Source organism: Carassius carassius, chromosome 2 (genome assembly GCF_963082965.1).
Source record: "Carassius carassius chromosome 2, fCarCar2.1, whole genome shotgun sequence".
NCBI classification, from domain to species: Eukaryota; Metazoa; Chordata; class Actinopteri; order Cypriniformes; family Cyprinidae; genus Carassius; species Carassius carassius.
Window position 1 is genome coordinate 6,057,445 of NC_081756.1, and position 19,533 is coordinate 6,076,977.

A 19,533-nucleotide genomic window follows, 5' to 3' on the forward strand; every position below is an offset into this window, starting at 1 on the left:
TGTTTAACCCATCAGCTGGTGTGCGTTGTAGATGCGGTGGACGTGGCTGCGCGTGTGTCTCAGTACATCAGCGGAGCGGCTCTCACACACCAGCTGCCCATCGCTGAGGCCATGCTGACCTGCAAACACAGAACGTACGTCTGTCTCACTCTTTACTGCTGCACATCACTCACTGCTGTTTCTACTCACTAATCACTTCCTCTTACAGGAGAGATGAAGATTCCTACCAGAAATTCATTCCCTTCATCGGGGTGAGTACAAATCACACCACTAGGTATATCTGACAAACCATAATATTGCATTTTGCATTTGTAGAATTAAATGCCTTTCTATTTGTCTTATGACAGTTTTTGCCTTATATATGTTAATAAAGTAATTAAATTAACTATCAAAAAATGTACCCCTGGAATTTATTTTATTTTACTCACCCATAAGTATTTCTTACTAGCAATAATCTCACGTTTTGCAATAAAAAAATATTAAAATACATGTATATATTTGTGCTATGACAATGAAATTATTCATGTTTTTGTCTTTAATGTTATTCAAGGCATCATACGTTATAGCATGTTTTAATAAATTAAATTAAATGCATACCGCAATAAATCTCTTGAAAATTAACATTGAAAATTTAATTTGTGTAATGATTGTTTAATAATTATTTTTATTTTTTTAGCTCTTATGTTTTTATTTTATTTAATTCACCCATAAGTTCTAGCCATAATATTGAATTTTGCATTGATTGAATAAAAAAGGTATATTTGTCCATGCCAAAGAAATTACTCCTTAAATAGTTAATGCCTGAAACATTTGTTTCACTAGCACATATCACTCAAAGCATCATATATTATATTATATCATGCATTATAATAAATTAAATTCATAAACTTGGAAATTAAATTCATAAACCCAGTAATTACTTTTTCTGAGGGTTACTATGTGCCCCTAGAATGTATTTTAATTAAATACCTATGATCCTTTAATTAATCTTTTTTTTATCATTATTATTTTTTTATATATATAATATATAATCTTTTTTATATTATATATTTACTTCAAGCAGCAGAAGTGTCACTCAAAGCGTTATATAATATATCAAGTATTGTAATGTTTAAAAAAAATAAATAAATATATATATATATATATATATATATATATATATATATATATATATATATATATATATGTATATATATATGTATATATATATCTATTTTTTTTTTGAGGTGTAATTTCTACAAATATGTATTTGCTGTGATCTGTTGTGGTCATCTCACAGGTGGTGAAGGTGGGTTTGATTGAGCCTGGCCAATCATCAGCAGGTGTGTGTTTCCAGGCAGACTGAAGCACTGATGGTGTTTAATAACTCTTATATATATAATGGTGTTTAATAACTCACCCTGTGTCCGTCTCTGTTTCCCAGGCGATTCTGAAGAGGGCGTGGCTGTGAGTTTAGCCGTCCCCTCCACGTCTCCGCCCTCTCACGGCTCACCCAGCAGTCTGAAGGAGATGGCCACGCCCCCCTCGTCTCCGTCCATGGGCGGAGGTTTGGCTGTGCAGGGGTGAGTGACTGAGCTTGCTTTTATTTGTATTATTTTCAATTTTAGCTATTTTATGTGATTTTTGCTATTTTATGTGATATTTATTATAATTATAGAAATTGTATTTCTATAAATATGATTTCTACAAATAGCTTTAAATATATTTCAGTTTTAGGTTTAGTAATGTTAGTACTTTCACTGGTGGTTCAACCTTTCAGGAAGAATAAAATGGCTCAAAACTGCATATTCCTACATGTTTATGTATAAATGTGATAGTCAATTGAACAATCAGAGCGGTATTAATGCAGTTTGAAACAGTACCGGTTTCTGGCTGCTGTGATGAGTGTGTGTGTGTGTGTGTCTCAGGAGTCCCAGCATGCCTCACGGCGGGGACGCCATCGGTCTGCAGGTGGATTACTGGCTGGCGTCTCTGGCGGAGAAGCGGCGCGAGGGCGAGAGGAAAGACGCCAGCTATAAGAACACCCTGAAGAGCGCCTTCTGGTCACTGCAGGTCAGCCGTCTGCCAGGAGGAGGAGCCAGCGAGCCACAAGCGCCGCTCAACACTATGGCCATGACCGTGGTCACCAAAGAGAAGAACAAGAAAGGTAAGCAGACCACCACGAAGCCAAGAATCAGGCAAAGTGAGAAAGTGCACATTCAGAGCATCCAGAAGATCCAGGATTACTTCAGTGTAGTAGAAAGTGTTTAATGTACAGGGCAATATTTTTTATTCATCATACAGCACAGATTAAATTAAAATTAAATTAAATTGCAAGGCAAAAAATACGAAAATACAATTAGTTACACATACAATATAAATATATGTAATTTATCAAGCATTATTGAGCCAAGGATAGAATAATAGAAAATATTTGAAAAAATAAATTACAAGAGAAAAAAAATTAAATAAAACAACTACTATACAAATTAATTAGTAGAAATATATATGTGTGTGTGTGTGTATAAATTATACATCGTTTTTGTTTTTTCATTTAAAAAATAATAAAAGTGACTTAAATTTCAAATATAAAATACAAATTTTATATGAACAAAAAGTTCAGTATTTATTATATAATGATCACCTTTTGTTTGATCAAAAATAATAAATATTATTACAATTTAAAATAACAGTTTTCTATTGTAATATATGTTAAAATGTGATTTATTCCTGTGATCAGCTGTATTTTCAGCATCATTCCTCCAGTGTCACATGATCTTCAGAAATCATAATGATATACTGATTTGCTGCTCAATAAATATTTTTGATTCATTTTATTTTACAGGATTCTTTGATGAATAGAAAGTTAAAAAAACAGCATTTATCAATTTAATGCATCCTTGCTAAATAAAAGTAGTAATTTCATGAAATAAATAAATGTACTGACTAAACTTTTGAACGGTAGTGGAAATCAAAAAACCAATACCAACACTTCATAAACGGATATAATATTACAATATGAGTAATGTCTCTATCGCTTTCTTTGTGCAGTTCCCACTATTTTCCTGGGGAAGAAGCCTAAAGAGCGGGAGATGGACTCCAAGAGTCAGGTGATCGAGGGCATCAGCCGGCTCATCTGCTCCGCCAAACAGCAGCAGACCATCCTGAAAGGTACCAGACCTTCTTTACAGCCAGAAAAACACTTTCTCTTCAGCAGAAAACAACATTCCTCTTCCTCCTTTCTCAGTCTCCATTGATGGATGCGAGTGGAACGACGTGAAGTTCTTCCAGCTAGCCGCTCAGTGGCCGACTCACGTCAAGTACCTTCCGGTGGGATTGTTCGGCTACAGCAAACCACCCTCCTAGGACGGCCCACTTTCTTAACCCCGCCTCTTCAACCTGCAGCATACATCCCATTGCACACCGCTGAAGAACGCTGGCCAATCACAGCTGAGATGAGACCGTCTCTGGTGGGTTGAAGACGTTCGATTCGGCGGCTTCGCTAGACTTTTATCAGCGCTAGTCACTTTTATTTATTAAAGGCCCCAGAGCACCATATGGGGGCCAAGCACAAAATTCAGAGACACCACCTGATGATGACGATTTATCAGCATGCACCGCTTAAATCACACTGGACAACCCTAAATATATCCCTTGATGTACCTGACCTCTTTCATCATCAGCATCTATCGATACATGCAGTTTAAGTCTTGCTAAAATCTACCATGGTAACTGTGTTTGGAGATAAACTTAACAGTAAAATCAGCTTTCGGAATCTTTCTGTTGCTTAGTAACTATGGAATTTTGGCAGAAACTGTGGTTGCCATGGTAGTTTTTTGTAAACAGAGTTTCAAACATGAAAAAAGCACCAATGAATATTCCAAAACTAGCAAAGTCCCTGCCTTTATTAAGGGGGTGGAGTTAAACGCAAGTTTTTACATTGGAGGCGGGGCTACTAGGTGCCCACTAGCCAACTGACGAGATTTCCTAAAAATCATCTTTTGCGTAATTTGTTTTATCCTTCCAGGCGACGAAATCTGAAAATGCGTTGTTGCATGTCTTAAACTACATCACCCATAATGCACTGGCAAAGTTAACATACAGTCTACATATACAGAAGGTTAGTAGTTCACACTGGTTAATCTCTGTTAACTAGAATAAAAAAATTCAATTTAGATTTATTTTTAAACACACTTTTATGTCAGTTATCATTTTTATTTTGTGACCTTTAAAGTGACCTTTTAGCTTAAATATGTAGCTCATCTACAGGTTTTATTTCTTTCCATAAACCATCTCCAAAGATCTCTGGCCGATCAGAATGTAAACATTACGGGACAGAACGAGTCAGTCATCTTTATAACCTTGGCAATGGCAATGATTTCAAGGCGGACTTGATTTCTAAGAGAACGGTGTCCTGTCAAGCAGCACAAGGCCTGACGTAGAGGCTGGGCGAGGGTGGAGGTGAAGATGACACCCATTAAGTTTTAGTGCTTTTCTTTTTGTTTCTTGTGTGCATCTTTACAGCTGGAAACTGGTTTGGAGAGAAGGGTTGTCAAATGCTATGCACTTAACTTCGCCTTCATTTCTTCACATCTTCATCCAAAGCACAAGAAACGGACCAGCTCCTCATACAGAATGCTCAATTAAAACATCATTCACAAACACTACCTTTACACACTGCGAAAATATCAGTTTCTTCATTTTTTTGTTTCATTTTTTTGTCTTATTTTGTTTCTTTTGTTCAAATATCTGAACATATTTAAATTAAGACACATTTACTTGAGAAGCAAAATGACTTAAGAAGTAAAGTCTTGGTTTCTGATCGAAAAATGAAGATTATACACTTTTTTTCTAGTTTGAAGCATGAAATCATTTTCAAGAAAACACAACTTGATATATTATGTACTTTTGCGCTGTGAACAAAACGTCAGAACTGATCCGAGATCAGTAAATCTGGAGCTACAACATCCCTTTATTTTCTAGCTGGAGCGTGTAACATTACTGCTAATGGCAGCTTTCACAAAGTAACGTGGTTTTATCTGTCTATAACTTCTGTGAGATAATCTTGTGAGTGGTACAGTAGGTAATGCAACTAACAAAGCATCACTAAAATGTGGTTTTAAAATAATAACAAACTTAAAAACTATCTATGAGATGTTGTTGTGCCACAGTAAGAGTGAAGCCAGTGTGTAGTGTGTGTTGGTTCATGCGAGTGTGTGTTTGTGGTGTTAACTATACAATATTCACGGCACAAGATTCAGCGTTTTTCCACCCATTGCAGCTTGAAATGCTTGAAATACAGATGAATTATTAATATACAGTGTTTGTTACAAAATTAATCTGTTGAACTCCTAATATCATTATTAATTCACTTTCAAACTGAAAGAGTGAATCTCACAAAACCTGGGACAAACATGTCATATTTCACCACAAAAATCAAAAGAACAAAATGTGAAAATATATGTTGCTTCAAGAAAACCTGCCCAAATTTAGGACTCTTTTTTTTACAGATTATTTAAGTTTTAGTTGCATAAAGTCTATCATGTTAGCATTTGTTGCAATTTAGTTCATTTTTGCTGATTTCTAATACAAATATTTGCATTAAAGTCATTTTTAGTAAAATAATTTTATATAATTATTGTTTCTTTTGATTTTTGAGCTAATATATGACCTGGATGTGAGACTCTTTCTTAAGTCATGTTTTCTGGGATGACAGCATCATTTTTCTCTGTGGTTAGAAGTATTAAGAATAACAGAGTATTAAAGTAAGGATGGGTCAGTTAGGTTTGTATTTGTTCCTGCTTCTTACAGAGATGCTTAGCAATAGTTTTGAAGTGTGTGTTTTGTGTGTGTGTGTGTGTGTGTGTGTGTGTGCATTAAATGCATCTCTCCTTTTTATGCCCATATTTTTAGATTAGTTTTTATTTTAGTTAATGTTGGTTATCAGTACCGCACTACTGAACAAATATCCTCACATTAATAATTTTCCTATAGCAGATATGTTCTTACTATGTTTTATGTAGTTGTTCAAATTGCATTTTATTAATATCTTTGTGATCTAAATTCTAAGGCTCATAGGAAGACACATACTGTGGTCGTCATAACAGCTGCAAGTAATACTTTGAGTATTTCAGTTTGTCTAGAGGGTTTTGCAGCCTTGTTGAGGCTTTGATCATTCCTCATTGGATCTGAAAATCCTAAATGATTTCGAGCATGGCCCCCAAAGCTTAGAGACCTTCTAGAAAAGCCCCCCGTAGATGTTGAGCATATAAAGAGAAAAACCCACGCTGAACTACTTCAAATATCTGTACTGTTGTTGCTGTCTGTGTTTTACGCTTGCATGATGGCAAATACACAAACACTTGCAGAAACCTTCAAACAAGCGTTTTGAGTTACGATAAATAAATAAATGGCAACGATTTCGGAGTCCAGGTTAAATTTTGATATGGAAATGCATTGAATGGAGAAAATGAGGGGCAAAAAAAAGAGTGTCACTGCCAAAGAGTGTCAGCTGTTACATTTTGTTTGTGTTTTTGTATGTATGGAAAATGATTTTCAGTATTTATGGAGCAATCTGGAATGGGAATGGGAAGTACCAAGTTTTCTGACTGATTCATTTCAATATTAAAGAGCGTTTCCAATCGTTTCACTCGAACATGGACTGTCTCTTAATGCGTGTGTCGTGTGGAGTCTGGTCTTTGTCCTCTGTATCTGTATCTGTGTTGAGTTGTCCTGTGAAAGTTCAACATCATGAAGAGGATTCCAGCATTCTGATTGGTCGACTAATCATTGCAGTGGCCAATCAGAATGCCGTTCGTCCGCTTCAGATATTTCTTGTCAATGTAATCTGTTGGAGAGATAAAATGCCTGAATTCCACAAGCTTCGGCTTCAAACCCAAAGTTAACCTTCTGTGTAAAGTAAATCATTGGTTAATATTTAGTCGTGGAAGATCGAGAAGCCGAGCTTGTGGATGGGATAAGTATTTTTGCACATGCATTTATTATCTTTTAGCAGTCTTCAGCTCTGCCTTTTTGCCTTTAGACAAAAATGCTTGTACAAATCCAAAGTGCTTGTAATATGAACTCATGTCCCTTTATTGTGTTATTTTTTTTATTTGACATGTTTTTGTAGTACTGCTTTTTCATAATTGAGTTGTCAATCAATAGATGTGGTATGGACAGTGGAAGTGTTACTTGTATTCTTTTTTTATTTAATAAACACCTGATTTGTAAATTCTCCTGTGTAGTTTGTAGATTTTTGGTAAAACAAAAGTAAATATTATTTGTCAATTGCATTGCTCTGCAAGAGATATCTTAATGATTAAATATTTTCTAATAGGATTTAAACAACTTTGGTCAGTTTAGCACAGAATTGTACATCTATGCTTGTGAAAACATCTCATAATTTATGCAAACACTACATAAATAAGGTAAAATGTTTAACTAATATATATTTCCATACTTCCCCGGTTGATTAAACACCATATATTAAAACAATTGTGTGTATTTTAGAAGTATTTTACTATATTATTAAGGTATTTTATTTTTTAATTAAAAATGTACTCTTTTGCATACTTTTCTAGATACCACGAAGCTCTTTTAGGAATAAAATGTTGTATAATATCATGTGAATGTTATATAGACAAACCCCTCAGTAAAAACCTTCAGAATATACGCACACATTTTAACTGTTTTTTTGGAAGACAAAGCATATTGCCATTCAGAAACGCGGCCCCCTCTCACGCACGCGCACAGCGCGTCCACGCCCGGTTGAGCGAGGGCGGGTGTAGTGATGTCAGCGCAGGGCTTTGGATTCTGGGAGGGGAGCACAACACACACATCAGCCATTTTCAGTTTGCTGTGGTCATCCTCACTCACTCCAGCACAAAGATCCGCCAACCGTCGAGCTGAAAGGGAGAGAAGGATGGACGAAGCGAAAGCGGGTCACCGTGAGCTCGGGCGTTTGTTCTGCTGAGCGCGTGGAAGACAAAAGCGCATCATCACGGCCGATGCTTCTCCGGTTCACCTGATTCACGTCTGATATCGTTTTATTGGAGCAAGTCTTGGATTTCGGACGCCTCTGAATCATAACATCACGTTGTTTTCACGCTTGAGTTCAACAAGAGCCCGAAACAACCCCAAAAAGCGGATTATTAAAGGTAACGTTACCTTTCTTAAACGGATGCAATAATGAGCTGCGCTCTAGTGTTTGATATGCATCGATCATACAATAGGATGCTAAACTGCTGGCTGATTGAAAGGGGAAAGTTTAGCCTGATCTGCCAAAAACAAAACCCATTTTAGCGCAATAGTAAATATTTGGGTTTATTCAAATAGTCATGGCATTATAATTTCTGAAAGAGCAAACCAGATTATGAATGGCTGATTTATGATGCATTTGTTGATTTTCGCCTTCATCATCCAGTCATTGATGGTGCAGTGAATATTTCTGGGGTTATGAATCAAATATGCATGATTTATTCTCGGGTAGTAGGCTATTATATGGTTATACAGGATGGGTGATGTAAGGCAGTTTGCATGAGAAAAAAAAGAGTTTGCTGATGTTTTGAGTGGGTTACACAAACTTTAGCAGTTTCGCTTGTTTCACACGGCCGTGTTCTCGGAGCAGGGCCTGTTTTCGCTCGGATGTGAGGATGCTGGTCGTCTGGAAGAGTTCATGTGTTGTGCTGGGGGTCACCTTGATGCAGTTCTCCAGGTTTGACCTGATTTTTCCAGGCAGCTGTCAGTCCTGGTGAAATCTGGACTCATCAGATGAAAGGTTGTGAGCATCTGGACGCGGTTTGTGTCTGAGCTGGTGTGTTTATAAGCTGCACATCTCGTGTTTGATGCGGGACTCTCTCTCTCTCTCTCTCTCTGCTGGTGCTGCATTGCAGTCTATAGGCGTGATGACTGAAGAAGGGCGCCTCTGCTGGACGCAGGTGGAAATGCAGGTGCCCGGATGATGGAGGTTGTGTGTGAACTGTCATAATATCACACTTCAGCTCCTAAAACTGCAGTGTCACTCCTGTTGCTGCTGTTTCTGTGATGGCTCGTTATTAGCTGCATTAGTGAGCCCAGATGTGCTCGGGTTGATTGGAGCTGAATCACACGGCTGGCAGGTCGGCTGTCCTCCATCACTTCAGATGTTTTCGGGCAGCAGGACTGTTTGTCAGCACTTGTACTCCGTGTTGCCAGATTGGCTGTTTTTGGGTGTGAGGTGCAGTGATTGATCATGATGCACTCCAGGGTCTAATGAAGTCATTAGGACTGAAGTCACCAGTCATTTTGCACCATTTTAGTGTTATATTAGTTTCACTGAGATGAGATTCTGATTTTATTTCCAAAAAAAAAAAAAAAAATTGCAATAATTTATATAGTAATAATAGTAATAATAATTTAATTATTTATAAATAGTTTACTTTTTAATTTTATTAGTTTTGGTTTTTGTTGTTGTTGTTTTGTTTTATTATTAGATTTATTCATTTTTATTTCCATTTTAGTTATTTTTTCATTTTATTAATTATTGTTTTAAAATCTATAGTTTATAAAGTATATATAGTTTATAGATTATTTCAGTTTTTGCAATTTTTTTTGTTTGTTTGTCATTTTTACTAGTTGCTGTTTAAATAATTTTATTTAATTTTATAATTTTACAATTTGTATATTTAGTAATATTTTATATTAAATATCTGTAATAATTTTTTTATTTCAGTTATTTTTGTTAATTATTTTTTACCATTTTTGTTCGTTTTTGTATATGTCTGTATTGTTTAAATACAGTTAAATACAATTTAAAATAAATGAAAACAAAAAAATATTGTCTGTCAATTTACGGAAATAACATTTTGTTTTTATATATTTTATTCTGTTTCTTTGTTCTGTTTATTTTATGTCACGTAACAAATGTTTTATGGTTTTAATTTCAAATATATATATATATTTGTCATTTTTATTAGTTTATATATTTTTTGTCGGTCTATTATGGTTTTATATTTTTTATAAATATATTTTTTATATTTCAGTTCTAGTTATTTTTAATACACCAAGTTAAACTGAATGAAAATGAGATGTTGCTCATTATCTTGGCAGCTTTTGTTACGTTATATTTTATTCTTCACTGTTTCTTCTAGTGGTAGTAAGCTGAGTCTGATTCAGCTGATTTCCTGTAAAAGCTGCAGGTGAGCTCAGATCTGTGTCCCATCTGTTTGTAATGGTGACAGTCGGTCTGTTCTCAGTGAGTCCGGCGGGTGGGTGATGTCAGCCATGGTGTACCCACGAGAAGACACGCTGGAGCGGCCCACGCAGGACGAGATCGTGTTGAACACTAAAGCGGTGATGCAGGGTTTGGAGGCGCTGCGAGGGGAACACGCTCAGCTCCTCAACTCCATCCTGGACTGTGCTCAGCCTCCGGCCGCGCAGGAGAAGTCCAGCCTGCTCCGCAAGAGTCTGGAGGACATCGAGCTGGGGCTCGGAGAGGCGCAGGTATCATCTGCTTTCACTTCACCAATGCTAATAATGCTAATACTGCTACAAGTAATCAGACTTGATTCTGCATCACTGTGGCAAACACCATAGCAGAGCGTTACTGGAGAAAATAGAAACTTAAACTTAAGTTAGTTTAATTTTGGACTTAACTCAATTATTTTTAAGCTTGCCTGATTGGGACAGTAGTTTTTCTGCCTGTCCTGCCACAGAAAAAAATAATAAATGTAAATTATTTCAGAGAATTAAATGTATAATTTTTTTATAATGGTAATTGTATTTCCTTTTTTAATGGATTTTTAAAAAAAATTATACTTTAATATATATATATATGAATCAAATATTCCAAATTTTCCAAACATATTAATGCAGCTTTTTTACATTAAATGTTTGTATTTTTAAACAAAGAAAATTAGCAATAAGTTATTTGCAATTAATAAGAAGTTAAATTTCCAATAATAAGTAATACAATTAAATTATTTTAAATAACATCAATGCAATTTTCAATCCATTCTTACAGACTTATATCAGTTACATGTCATGTTTTGTACATTTGTTTTATAACAAAAAATTGTTATAATAGCCAGAATTTATCATAAGTTACAATATTACAAATGTTTGCATACACCAATGTTCAAAGGGTTAGAGTCAGTACGATTTATTAATTATTGAATTAAGGTTGTTCACCAAGGCAGCATTTATTTAAAATTTTTACAATTTAAAATACATGTTTTCTATTGTAATATATGTTAAAATGTAATGTATTCCTGTGATCAAATCTGAATTTTCAGCATCATTCCTCCAGTCTTCAGTGTCACATGATCTTAGCTGCTCAATAAACATTTCTGATTATTATCAGTGTAGAAACAGTGAATGTTTTTGGGGAAACAGTGATGCATCTTATTTCTCAGGATTCTTTGATGAATAGAAGGTTGTAAAGAATGCAGTATTATTTCCTGCGAGCCTGTCTCAGACTGATGTGTCGTCTGCTCTCAGGTGATCATCGCTCTGTCCGGTCACCTGAGCGCCGTGGAGTCAGAGAAGCAGAAGCTGCGTGCTCAGGTGCGTCGTCTCTGTCAGGAGAACCAGTGGCTGCGGGACGAGCTGGCCAGCACCCAGCACAAGCTGCAGAAGAGCGAGCAGAGCGTGGCCCAGCTGGAGGAGGAGAAGAAGCACCTGGAGTTCATGAACCAGATCCGGAAGCTGGACGAGGACGCCTCGCCCTCCGAGGAGAAGACGGGAGAGAAGGAGAAGGACAATCTGGACGACCTGTTTCCAAACGACGACGAGCAGGGCCCAGGTGAGAGAGAGCCATGCCCTTAATAGACTTTTGAAATGAAACCATTATTGAACATCTGTGACCTTGCTGGACCACAAAACCAGTCAAAAGGGGCAATTTTGGGAAACTGAGATTTGTAGATAATCTGAAAGCTGAATAAATAAGCTTTCCATTGATGTATGGTTTGTTAGGAGGAAAATCTGGAATCTGAGGGGGCAAAAAAGAGACTTAGGACTGCTTCTGTGGTCCAAAAAAAAAGTGCATATATGTTTTTGTTGAGTATCATATTTAATATTTATGGCTTGTATAGTATAATATAGGGCCAATATGTTAAGAAAAACAAATTAGTTTTATTCAGAGACCCAAACTGAGCAAAAATATGTAATTTGTTGCAGATGCTGATATTTATATGGACAAAAAATAAGAAATTCAGATCCTTGTCATGTAACTTTATAACAGTAGACCAGATACTTGCATAAAAGAAAATCTCCCAATTCCATGTTTTATAGATGATATTTAATTACTAAAGCTTTGTCGTTTCAAAACACCTAAAGCAAGCAATGCTGATTGAGAGATGAACACACATCCTTCCTCAAAAGCCTGATTTCAGATTTGGATTTTTAAAATCATTTTAACATGATTTTGAGACAGACTTGTATTTTTTTTTTTTTTTTTTTTTTTTAAACAAATCAGTTTAGAAACTTTAAGAACATTAAAACATGATTATTTCAACAAGCAAAAAACTTTTATAATATGCATTCATGTTTTAAAATGTTTATTCTTTATATAAATGCACAAAAACGCACAGTATTATATTTCTACACACACACACACACACACATATATATATATATATATATATATATATTATATGATTTAAAAATATTATAGTAAACAACTCTGATTTTAATGCATATAATTAAGTTTGGTCTTTGCAATATTGTTACTGGAAACAATCAGGAAAATGATGCTTCAGTCCATTAAATGTTGAAATATTACTAGCAAAATAGTTATTGCGTTAGCTTTATAAAAATCAGAGGCTGTAGATGTGCATGTGTCAGGCTCTCTGGGGTTAATCTGTGACCTTTGACCCCTGGCTCCAGCTCAGCCCAGCGGTGAAGCGGCGGCGCAGCAGGGGGGCTACGAGATCCCGGCCCGTCTGAGGACGCTTCATAACCTGGTGATCCAGTACGCGTCTCAGGGCCGCTACGAGGTGGCCGTGCCGCTCTGCAAACAGGCTCTGGAGGACCTGGAGAAAACCTCCGGACACGTCCACCCAGACGTGGCCACCATGCTCAACATCCTCGCCCTGGTCTACAGGTCAGAGGTCACCGCAGCCTAGTGAAGCACCCAAATTAGCACCCGAAGTTTAATTTAGCCAAAAACCAAAAAAGTTTGTTTATATATTACATGTGTGTGTGCTGTGTATATTTTATGTATATAAAGACACACACATGCATGTATATATTTAAGGAAATTATGCTATGTTTATGTATCAAATATATTTATATATGATATAAATTATATTAATATAAATATATACATGTAAATCCTTTCTAAATATATAAACTGTATGTATTAATATAAATAGATATACACAGTACACAAACTTATTTTGATGGGATTTAATGATTTGACAGCACTAATACATGTAAAATAATACTGTAAAATTATTTTTTTTAATGATGTTTTAATTTGTTGTAGTAATATAAACAATTAAATGATGATCATATTTGATATTCATGTTTTAACATGATCTTGAAATAGAAATCTACATGTAATTGTTGTGTATAATTTAAATAAAATAAAAATACGATTTTGAAAAAGCAATTATATATTTTTTTAAAATCATGTAAAGTGTATGTGTATATATATATATATATATATATATATATATATATATATATTTAAATAAATAAATCAGCACTTTTCATATCAACCTAAATATATTTACATTTATAAAAGTAGAGAAATCTCAGGGTAGAAAATGTCATTTTATTCCTAATATAAGACTATTTTGTTGGAAAAGTTGACACAATTTGAAAGCTGAGACCGTTTCGTATCAAAGCATTAAGTTTACTGTGATGGACTGGTTGGCAGTTGAGCTACAAATCACGTGAAGATTTGTCATGCATCACCTAAAAACAGCATAGCCTGAAAAATCTTCATCTAAATGGAAATCAACAAACCGACCGTCTGTGCAGCTGACATGTTCACTTGTTGTTGTTTGTATGAAGCAGTCAAATCCCATCATTAACACCCCTGTCTCAGTCACTAAAGTCTGCTGAACTGGTGCTGCAGCACTAGCAGTAAAGTGATCAGTCTGCTGCGTGTCGCTCCAGGGATCAGAACAAGTATAAAGAGGCGGCTCACCTGCTGAACGACGCTCTGGCCATCAGAGAGAAGACTCTGGGGAAAGATCACCCCGCTGTGGCCGCGACCCTCAACAACCTGGCCGTGCTGTACGGCAAGCGCGGGAAACACAAGGAGGCCGAGCCGCTCTGCAAGAGAGCGCTGGAGATCCGCGAGAAGGTGGAGAACACATGATGAAGAGTCCCTTTACTACGACTGATATCTGTCACTTCATAAAGACAGATGCTTCGTTCCTGAGTGATTCAGCCATTCGAACGAATCAACTGAATGAATGATTCAGCCATTCGAACGAATCAACTGAATGAATGATTCAGCCATTCGAACGAATCAACTGAATGAATGATTCAGCCATTCGAACGAATCAACTGAATGAATGATTCAGCCATTCGAACGAATCAACTGAATGAATGATTCAGCCATTCGAACGAATCAACTGAATGAATGATTCAGCCATTCGAACGAATCAACTGAATGAATGATTCAGCCATTCGAACGAATCAACTGAATGAATGATTCAATGATAAAATCAGTGACTTGCCGCCACCTGCTGGCGGATTTGGTTTAATTTCTAGCGTACAATGTCAGTTATTTAAATCATTTTTGTATTCAGGATTATATATTAAAAACATTAATATCCACTCATGCCACCTCTGCGCTTCATTAACGTCTGGAAATGTACCTACATGCCACTTTAGTGTTCTTCTGTGCCACTTCTGTAGTGTAAATTAATTTATTAATATTAATTTCATATGATTGGTAACTTGTCTTATTCTACTTCTTATGTTGTTTTAAATAGAAATTTTAAAAAGCTTATAAGCATACAATTGCTTTTTACATTTGACGGATGAAATTGATGCCATTAGAAAGGTAAAAAAGAAACTACTCCTGCCACTTTAAAGATTCATATTTCACCTCCTATTAGGAGGGCTAATTTTTTATTAGAAATTTTTTATTATTGATCAGAAGGTGCTCCTAAAATTTTTAATTAGGAGGACAATGCTCCTGACTGAAATTTATATGCTAGAAATTAAACTAAATCCACCAGCAAATGGCGACAAGTCACTGATTTTATCATTGAATCATTCATTCAGTTGATTCGTTCGAATGGCTGAATCATTCAGGAATGAAGCATATGTCTTTATGAACCTTAGTGAAGGAACACTTTAATCCCCGAGTGTAACCAGTGTTGTAAAGTGTGTGTGTGTGTGTGTGTGTGTTTGCAGGTTCTGGGTAAGTTCCACCCTGACGTGGCGAAGCAGCTCAATAATCTGGCTCTGCTGTGTCAGAATCAGGGCAAGTATGAGGAAGTGGAGTATTATTACCGCAGGGCGCTGGAGATCTACGAGAACAAACTGGGCACCGATGACCCCAACGTGGCCAAGACCAAAAACAACCTGGTGAGGACAGATCACATAAGTTTGATCCCTTGACACCGTCACCTAATTTGGTGTTTAAACATACAAGTCTCTCATTGTGCGATATTATCACCAAACCTTGAGACTTTCATTATTATTATTGTTTTGGAATTTTTATGAGGTGCACTTCTTATAATATTAGTAGGATTTTTACATCAAAAACAACTTAAAAATAGAAGCAATTTTCTACCCTGTTTATTTCTGAATTTATATTAACGGTTATATTCATATATATGAAATATTGATATATTTATGTACTTAAATGAAATATTTCAACAGTTCAATAAACAAGCAGTGAATAAAATGCATCTAATCTTGTTTTTCTTTTAAACATCAATTTGTTCGTCCTGCTTGTGTATATTTGTTTGAATTTTTTAATCTGATGTTTTCATATTAATTTATTAGACCAATTGTGTTTTTCCTCATTTCGTTATTATATTCAAGCGTGGTCATTTTCCACCTTGAGTTTAGTCCTCTGACTTAAACACTCGTAGCCTAAAGGGGCGCGTCTTTCTGTAAACACCCACTGCTGTGATTGGCCGGAAGCTCTGCATATGTAATGAGGATTAAATGTGGAACTGCCAATCATAAAGTGTTGATTATAGCATTGTTTTTAGATTTACTCACATTGCATTAAAGGTTGCAATGCTGACTGTTGTAATTGATTGCAGTCATGTAATCTTTTGAGCTCGTGAATGCAGTGATCCTGACATTGCAGTGTGATTTCATTTCTGCATGCTTTAATCAAAACTAACACCGTCCAAACAGAATGGAAAAAAATATATATATATATTTTTAAGAGCAAATAAACTGAATCAGAACTTGTTTGCCTCATATCAAGTTTGCATCTAATGTCTACGTCCTGCTGTCTCCTGTTCTCATGTTTATCTGTGAAAGTAGGTATATTCATATTTTGTTTCCTCCGCAGGCGACGTGTTACCTGAAACAGGGCAAATTCAAAGACGCAGAGACGCTTTACAAGGAGATCCTGACCCGTGCTCATGAGAAAGAGTTCGGATCTGTCAACAGTATGCATTTATCATCACATATAATTACACATGCATGGACATCATATGTTCATATTTGTTTTATGTGAGTTTCGTAAACCTTTTTATTTTAATGGAATGGACACCTTTTTGTTTTATCTTCATAAGTTTCTGTCAGGATGGCGTCAGAGTGAGGTTTTGTTTAATCTGTTATGACATCACAGGCTTTTAGCCAATCAGACGCTTACAGGTTTACAATCAAACATCCACCTGCTCTTCCTGAGAGCACAACAAGCTCATTAGACTAGCCACTCAGTATCTGATGCCATGCAGGGAAAGCTGCTAGATAGATTAAAAAAAACGGTTGTAATATTGAATTCATTCAACATTTTATTTTAATTAGAATAATTTTTCTCCCACAGATGATAACAAACCAATCTGGATGCATGCAGAGGAAAGAGAAGAGAGCAAGGTATTATAGGCTTTATATTATATATATTTAATTTTATATATACTTTATATGTGTGTGTGTGTGTGTGTGTGTGTGTGTGTGTGTGTGTGTGTGTATATATTTGTATAAATGTATTTATTTAAATGTAAAAACGTTACCGCTCAAGTTCAGGTCAATGAAATATTATTATTATTAATATTTTTTTAAGAAATATATGCTTTTATTTAGAAAGAATGCATTAAATTGATCAAAAGTGCCAGTGAAGACACTTATAATGTTAGAAAAGATTTCCATTTCAAATATATGCTATTGTTTTTGTTTTCTACTCATCAAATAATCCTGAAATAAAAACAATACTCGCAATATTACTGATTTTTACAGTAATTTATAACAAATAAATGCAGCACTTTAAAAAAAATCTACTATATCTATGTTCATAAACATATCTATATTAATGATATTTAAGCAGTAAGACATTGCTTTTATTTAGGCGCTTAATTAAAAGTATCAAATTTATTTTCCTCTGAACAAAAATTTAGTGTGGTCCTCTTTTAATTTTATATATATATAATTATAATATAATATAATTTTTTTTTATATTTCCAATGCTCTCATTTCATTGTATTTAATCTGTGTTTAAGCCGTGAGTTCAGTTTATCTGATGGTCATTTCCAGGGTAAGAGGAAGGACTCGGGTCCGTACAGCGAGTATGGCAGCTGGCACAAAGCCTGTAAAGTGGACAGGTGAGTGTGCAGCTGTGCCTCCGAGGATTCTGGGTATCAGCGTGTGCAGGAATCAGTGTTTGGAGTGACTCTCGTGCCGTTTCTGTCCTGTAGCCCCACTGTTAACACCACGCTGAATAGTCTGGGTGCTCTGTACCGCCGGCAGGGTAAGCTGGAGGCCGCCGAGACGCTGGAGGAGTGTGTGACCAAAAACCGCAAGCAGGTACAGCAGGCATCTGATGCTCGACCTTTAAACTCGAGGTTGACGTCCTGTGCAGATGACTCACACAGGAAGAGAGCCATGTTATTAATGTTAATTTACTGGTTATTTTAATCGACTGCGAACTCTTGTGTCTGTCAGGGCATCGATGCCATTAATCAGAGTAAAGTGGTGGAGCTGCTGAAGGACGGAGGCTGTGCTGGAGGGGACAGACGTCAGAGTCGGGACGGTGTAAACGGCCCCCGAGGAGACGTCGAAGGAGACGAAGCCGAGTGGAGCGGGGTCAGTGGAGCAGTACAATTTAAAAAATAAAGGCCCTGATATACTTCAAACTAACTGATTTCAAACAAAATCATGACAAAATGAAGTTCGTTTTGCGTTTTGTGGCTCACCAGTTCATCAGTTCTTCATGTTTTTGTGGACACCGGTATATTATGAAGGATCCTTTGATGAATAGAAAGTTCAAAAGAACGGCATTTATTGGAAATAAAAATCATTTGGAAGATTCTAAATGTATTTTCTGTCACTTTGATTAATTTAATGCATCCTTGCTGAATAAAAGTATTATTTTTAATATTTTTAACGTGCCCCAAACATTTGAATGGTGTATCACAAAAATATGAAGCAGCACACTATCAGTTTAATATTAACGTTGCTAATAATTATAAATATGTCTTGAGCAGCAAATCATCATATCAGAATGATTTCTGAAGATCATGTGACACTGAAGACTGGAGTAATGATGATGAAAATACAGTTTTGATCACAGGAATAAATTACAGTTTAATATATATTCAAACAGAAAGGAGTTATTTTAATTCGTATTAACATTTAACAGTTTTTCTGTTTTTACAGTATTTTTGATTAAATAAATGCAGCCTTTATGAGCATAAGAGATTTATATATATATATTTATTTGTATTTTAATGTATTATTAATGTAAGTTTTGACTGGTTGTGTGTGCGTGTATAAATCTTGAGGTTGATCATATATTGTGAGCACAGGATGGTAACGGCGGCCTGCGCAGGAGCGGCTCGTTCGGGAAGATTCGGGAAGCGCTGCGGCGCAGCAGTGAGATGCTGGTGAAGAAGCTGCAGGGCAGCGGCCCTCAGGAGCCACGCAACCCCGGGTGAGACTCAACCCTCTGTCTTCTCCCCAAAACACACTAACTGGTTAGAGATCAGCCTTTAACTGGTGTTTGTGTTTGCTTCAAAAGGATGAAGAGGGCGAGCTCCTTAAATTTCCTCAACAAGAGCGCAGAAGAAACCTCACAGGTGTGTACAATAATATAATGTGTCTTGAGCAACAAATCAGCATATTAGCATGATTTCTGAAGATCATGTGACTCTGAAGACTGGAGGAATGATGCTGAAAATACAGCTTTGATCACAGAAATAAATTACATTTTAAAATATATTCACACAGAAAGCTTTTTTTTTTTTTTTTTTTTCTCAGATATATTTACTTTTAAAATAATGAGATTTAGAATAACCTGTACAAATCACAGCAAGATTAAGATTTTAAGATGCTCATTTTGAATTCAATTTGAAGTCAATTTTAACATGAGTCTAAAAATGATGTGCATTTCCACAGTGTTATGTTGCATGATAAAAATGTTCATGTGTC

At 35.8% G+C, this 19,533-nt stretch overlaps 2 protein-coding genes across 3 annotated transcripts in view; both read left to right on the forward strand.

Moving 5' to 3' along the window:
• LOC132101129 (phosphofurin acidic cluster sorting protein 1-like) overlaps positions 1-3,709 on the forward strand; it is a 43,906-nt gene extending 40,197 nt beyond the window's left edge. Inside the window, exons 18-24 of the mRNA XM_059505848.1 lie at positions 32-134; positions 209-251; positions 1,280-1,322; positions 1,424-1,562; positions 1,908-2,146; positions 3,031-3,150; positions 3,227-3,709. Of these exons, the coding sequence (XP_059361831.1) occupies positions 32-134; positions 209-251; positions 1,280-1,322; positions 1,424-1,562; positions 1,908-2,146; positions 3,031-3,150; positions 3,227-3,345 (806 nt within the window). The 3' untranslated portion in view covers positions 3,346-3,709. The remainder of the gene's footprint in view (positions 1-31; positions 135-208; positions 252-1,279; positions 1,323-1,423; positions 1,563-1,907; positions 2,147-3,030; positions 3,151-3,226) is intronic.
• Positions 3,710-7,774: 4,065 nt separating this feature from the next.
• The window catches only part of LOC132101136 (kinesin light chain 2-like), a 12,622-nt gene continuing 863 nt past the window's right edge, over positions 7,775-19,533 (forward strand). Inside the window, exons 1-13 of one of the 2 annotated variants that reach the window (XM_059505854.1) lie at positions 7,775-8,143; positions 10,219-10,461; positions 11,458-11,761; positions 12,844-13,060; positions 14,083-14,272; positions 15,337-15,510; positions 16,457-16,556; positions 16,937-16,986; positions 17,641-17,708; positions 17,802-17,910; positions 18,049-18,189; positions 18,912-19,036; positions 19,124-19,181. In XM_059505854.1, coding sequence (XP_059361837.1) covers positions 10,234-10,461; positions 11,458-11,761; positions 12,844-13,060; positions 14,083-14,272; positions 15,337-15,510; positions 16,457-16,556; positions 16,937-16,986; positions 17,641-17,708; positions 17,802-17,910; positions 18,049-18,189; positions 18,912-19,036; positions 19,124-19,181 — 1,764 coding nt within the window. In that variant the 5' untranslated portion in view covers positions 7,775-8,143; positions 10,219-10,233. Of the gene's footprint in view, positions 8,144-10,214; positions 10,462-11,457; positions 11,762-12,843; positions 13,061-14,082; positions 14,273-15,336; positions 15,511-16,456; positions 16,557-16,936; positions 16,987-17,640; positions 17,709-17,801; positions 17,911-18,048; positions 18,190-18,911; positions 19,037-19,123; positions 19,182-19,533 lie in introns of both variants that reach the window. The other variant, XM_059505859.1, reaches the window with a different exon arrangement.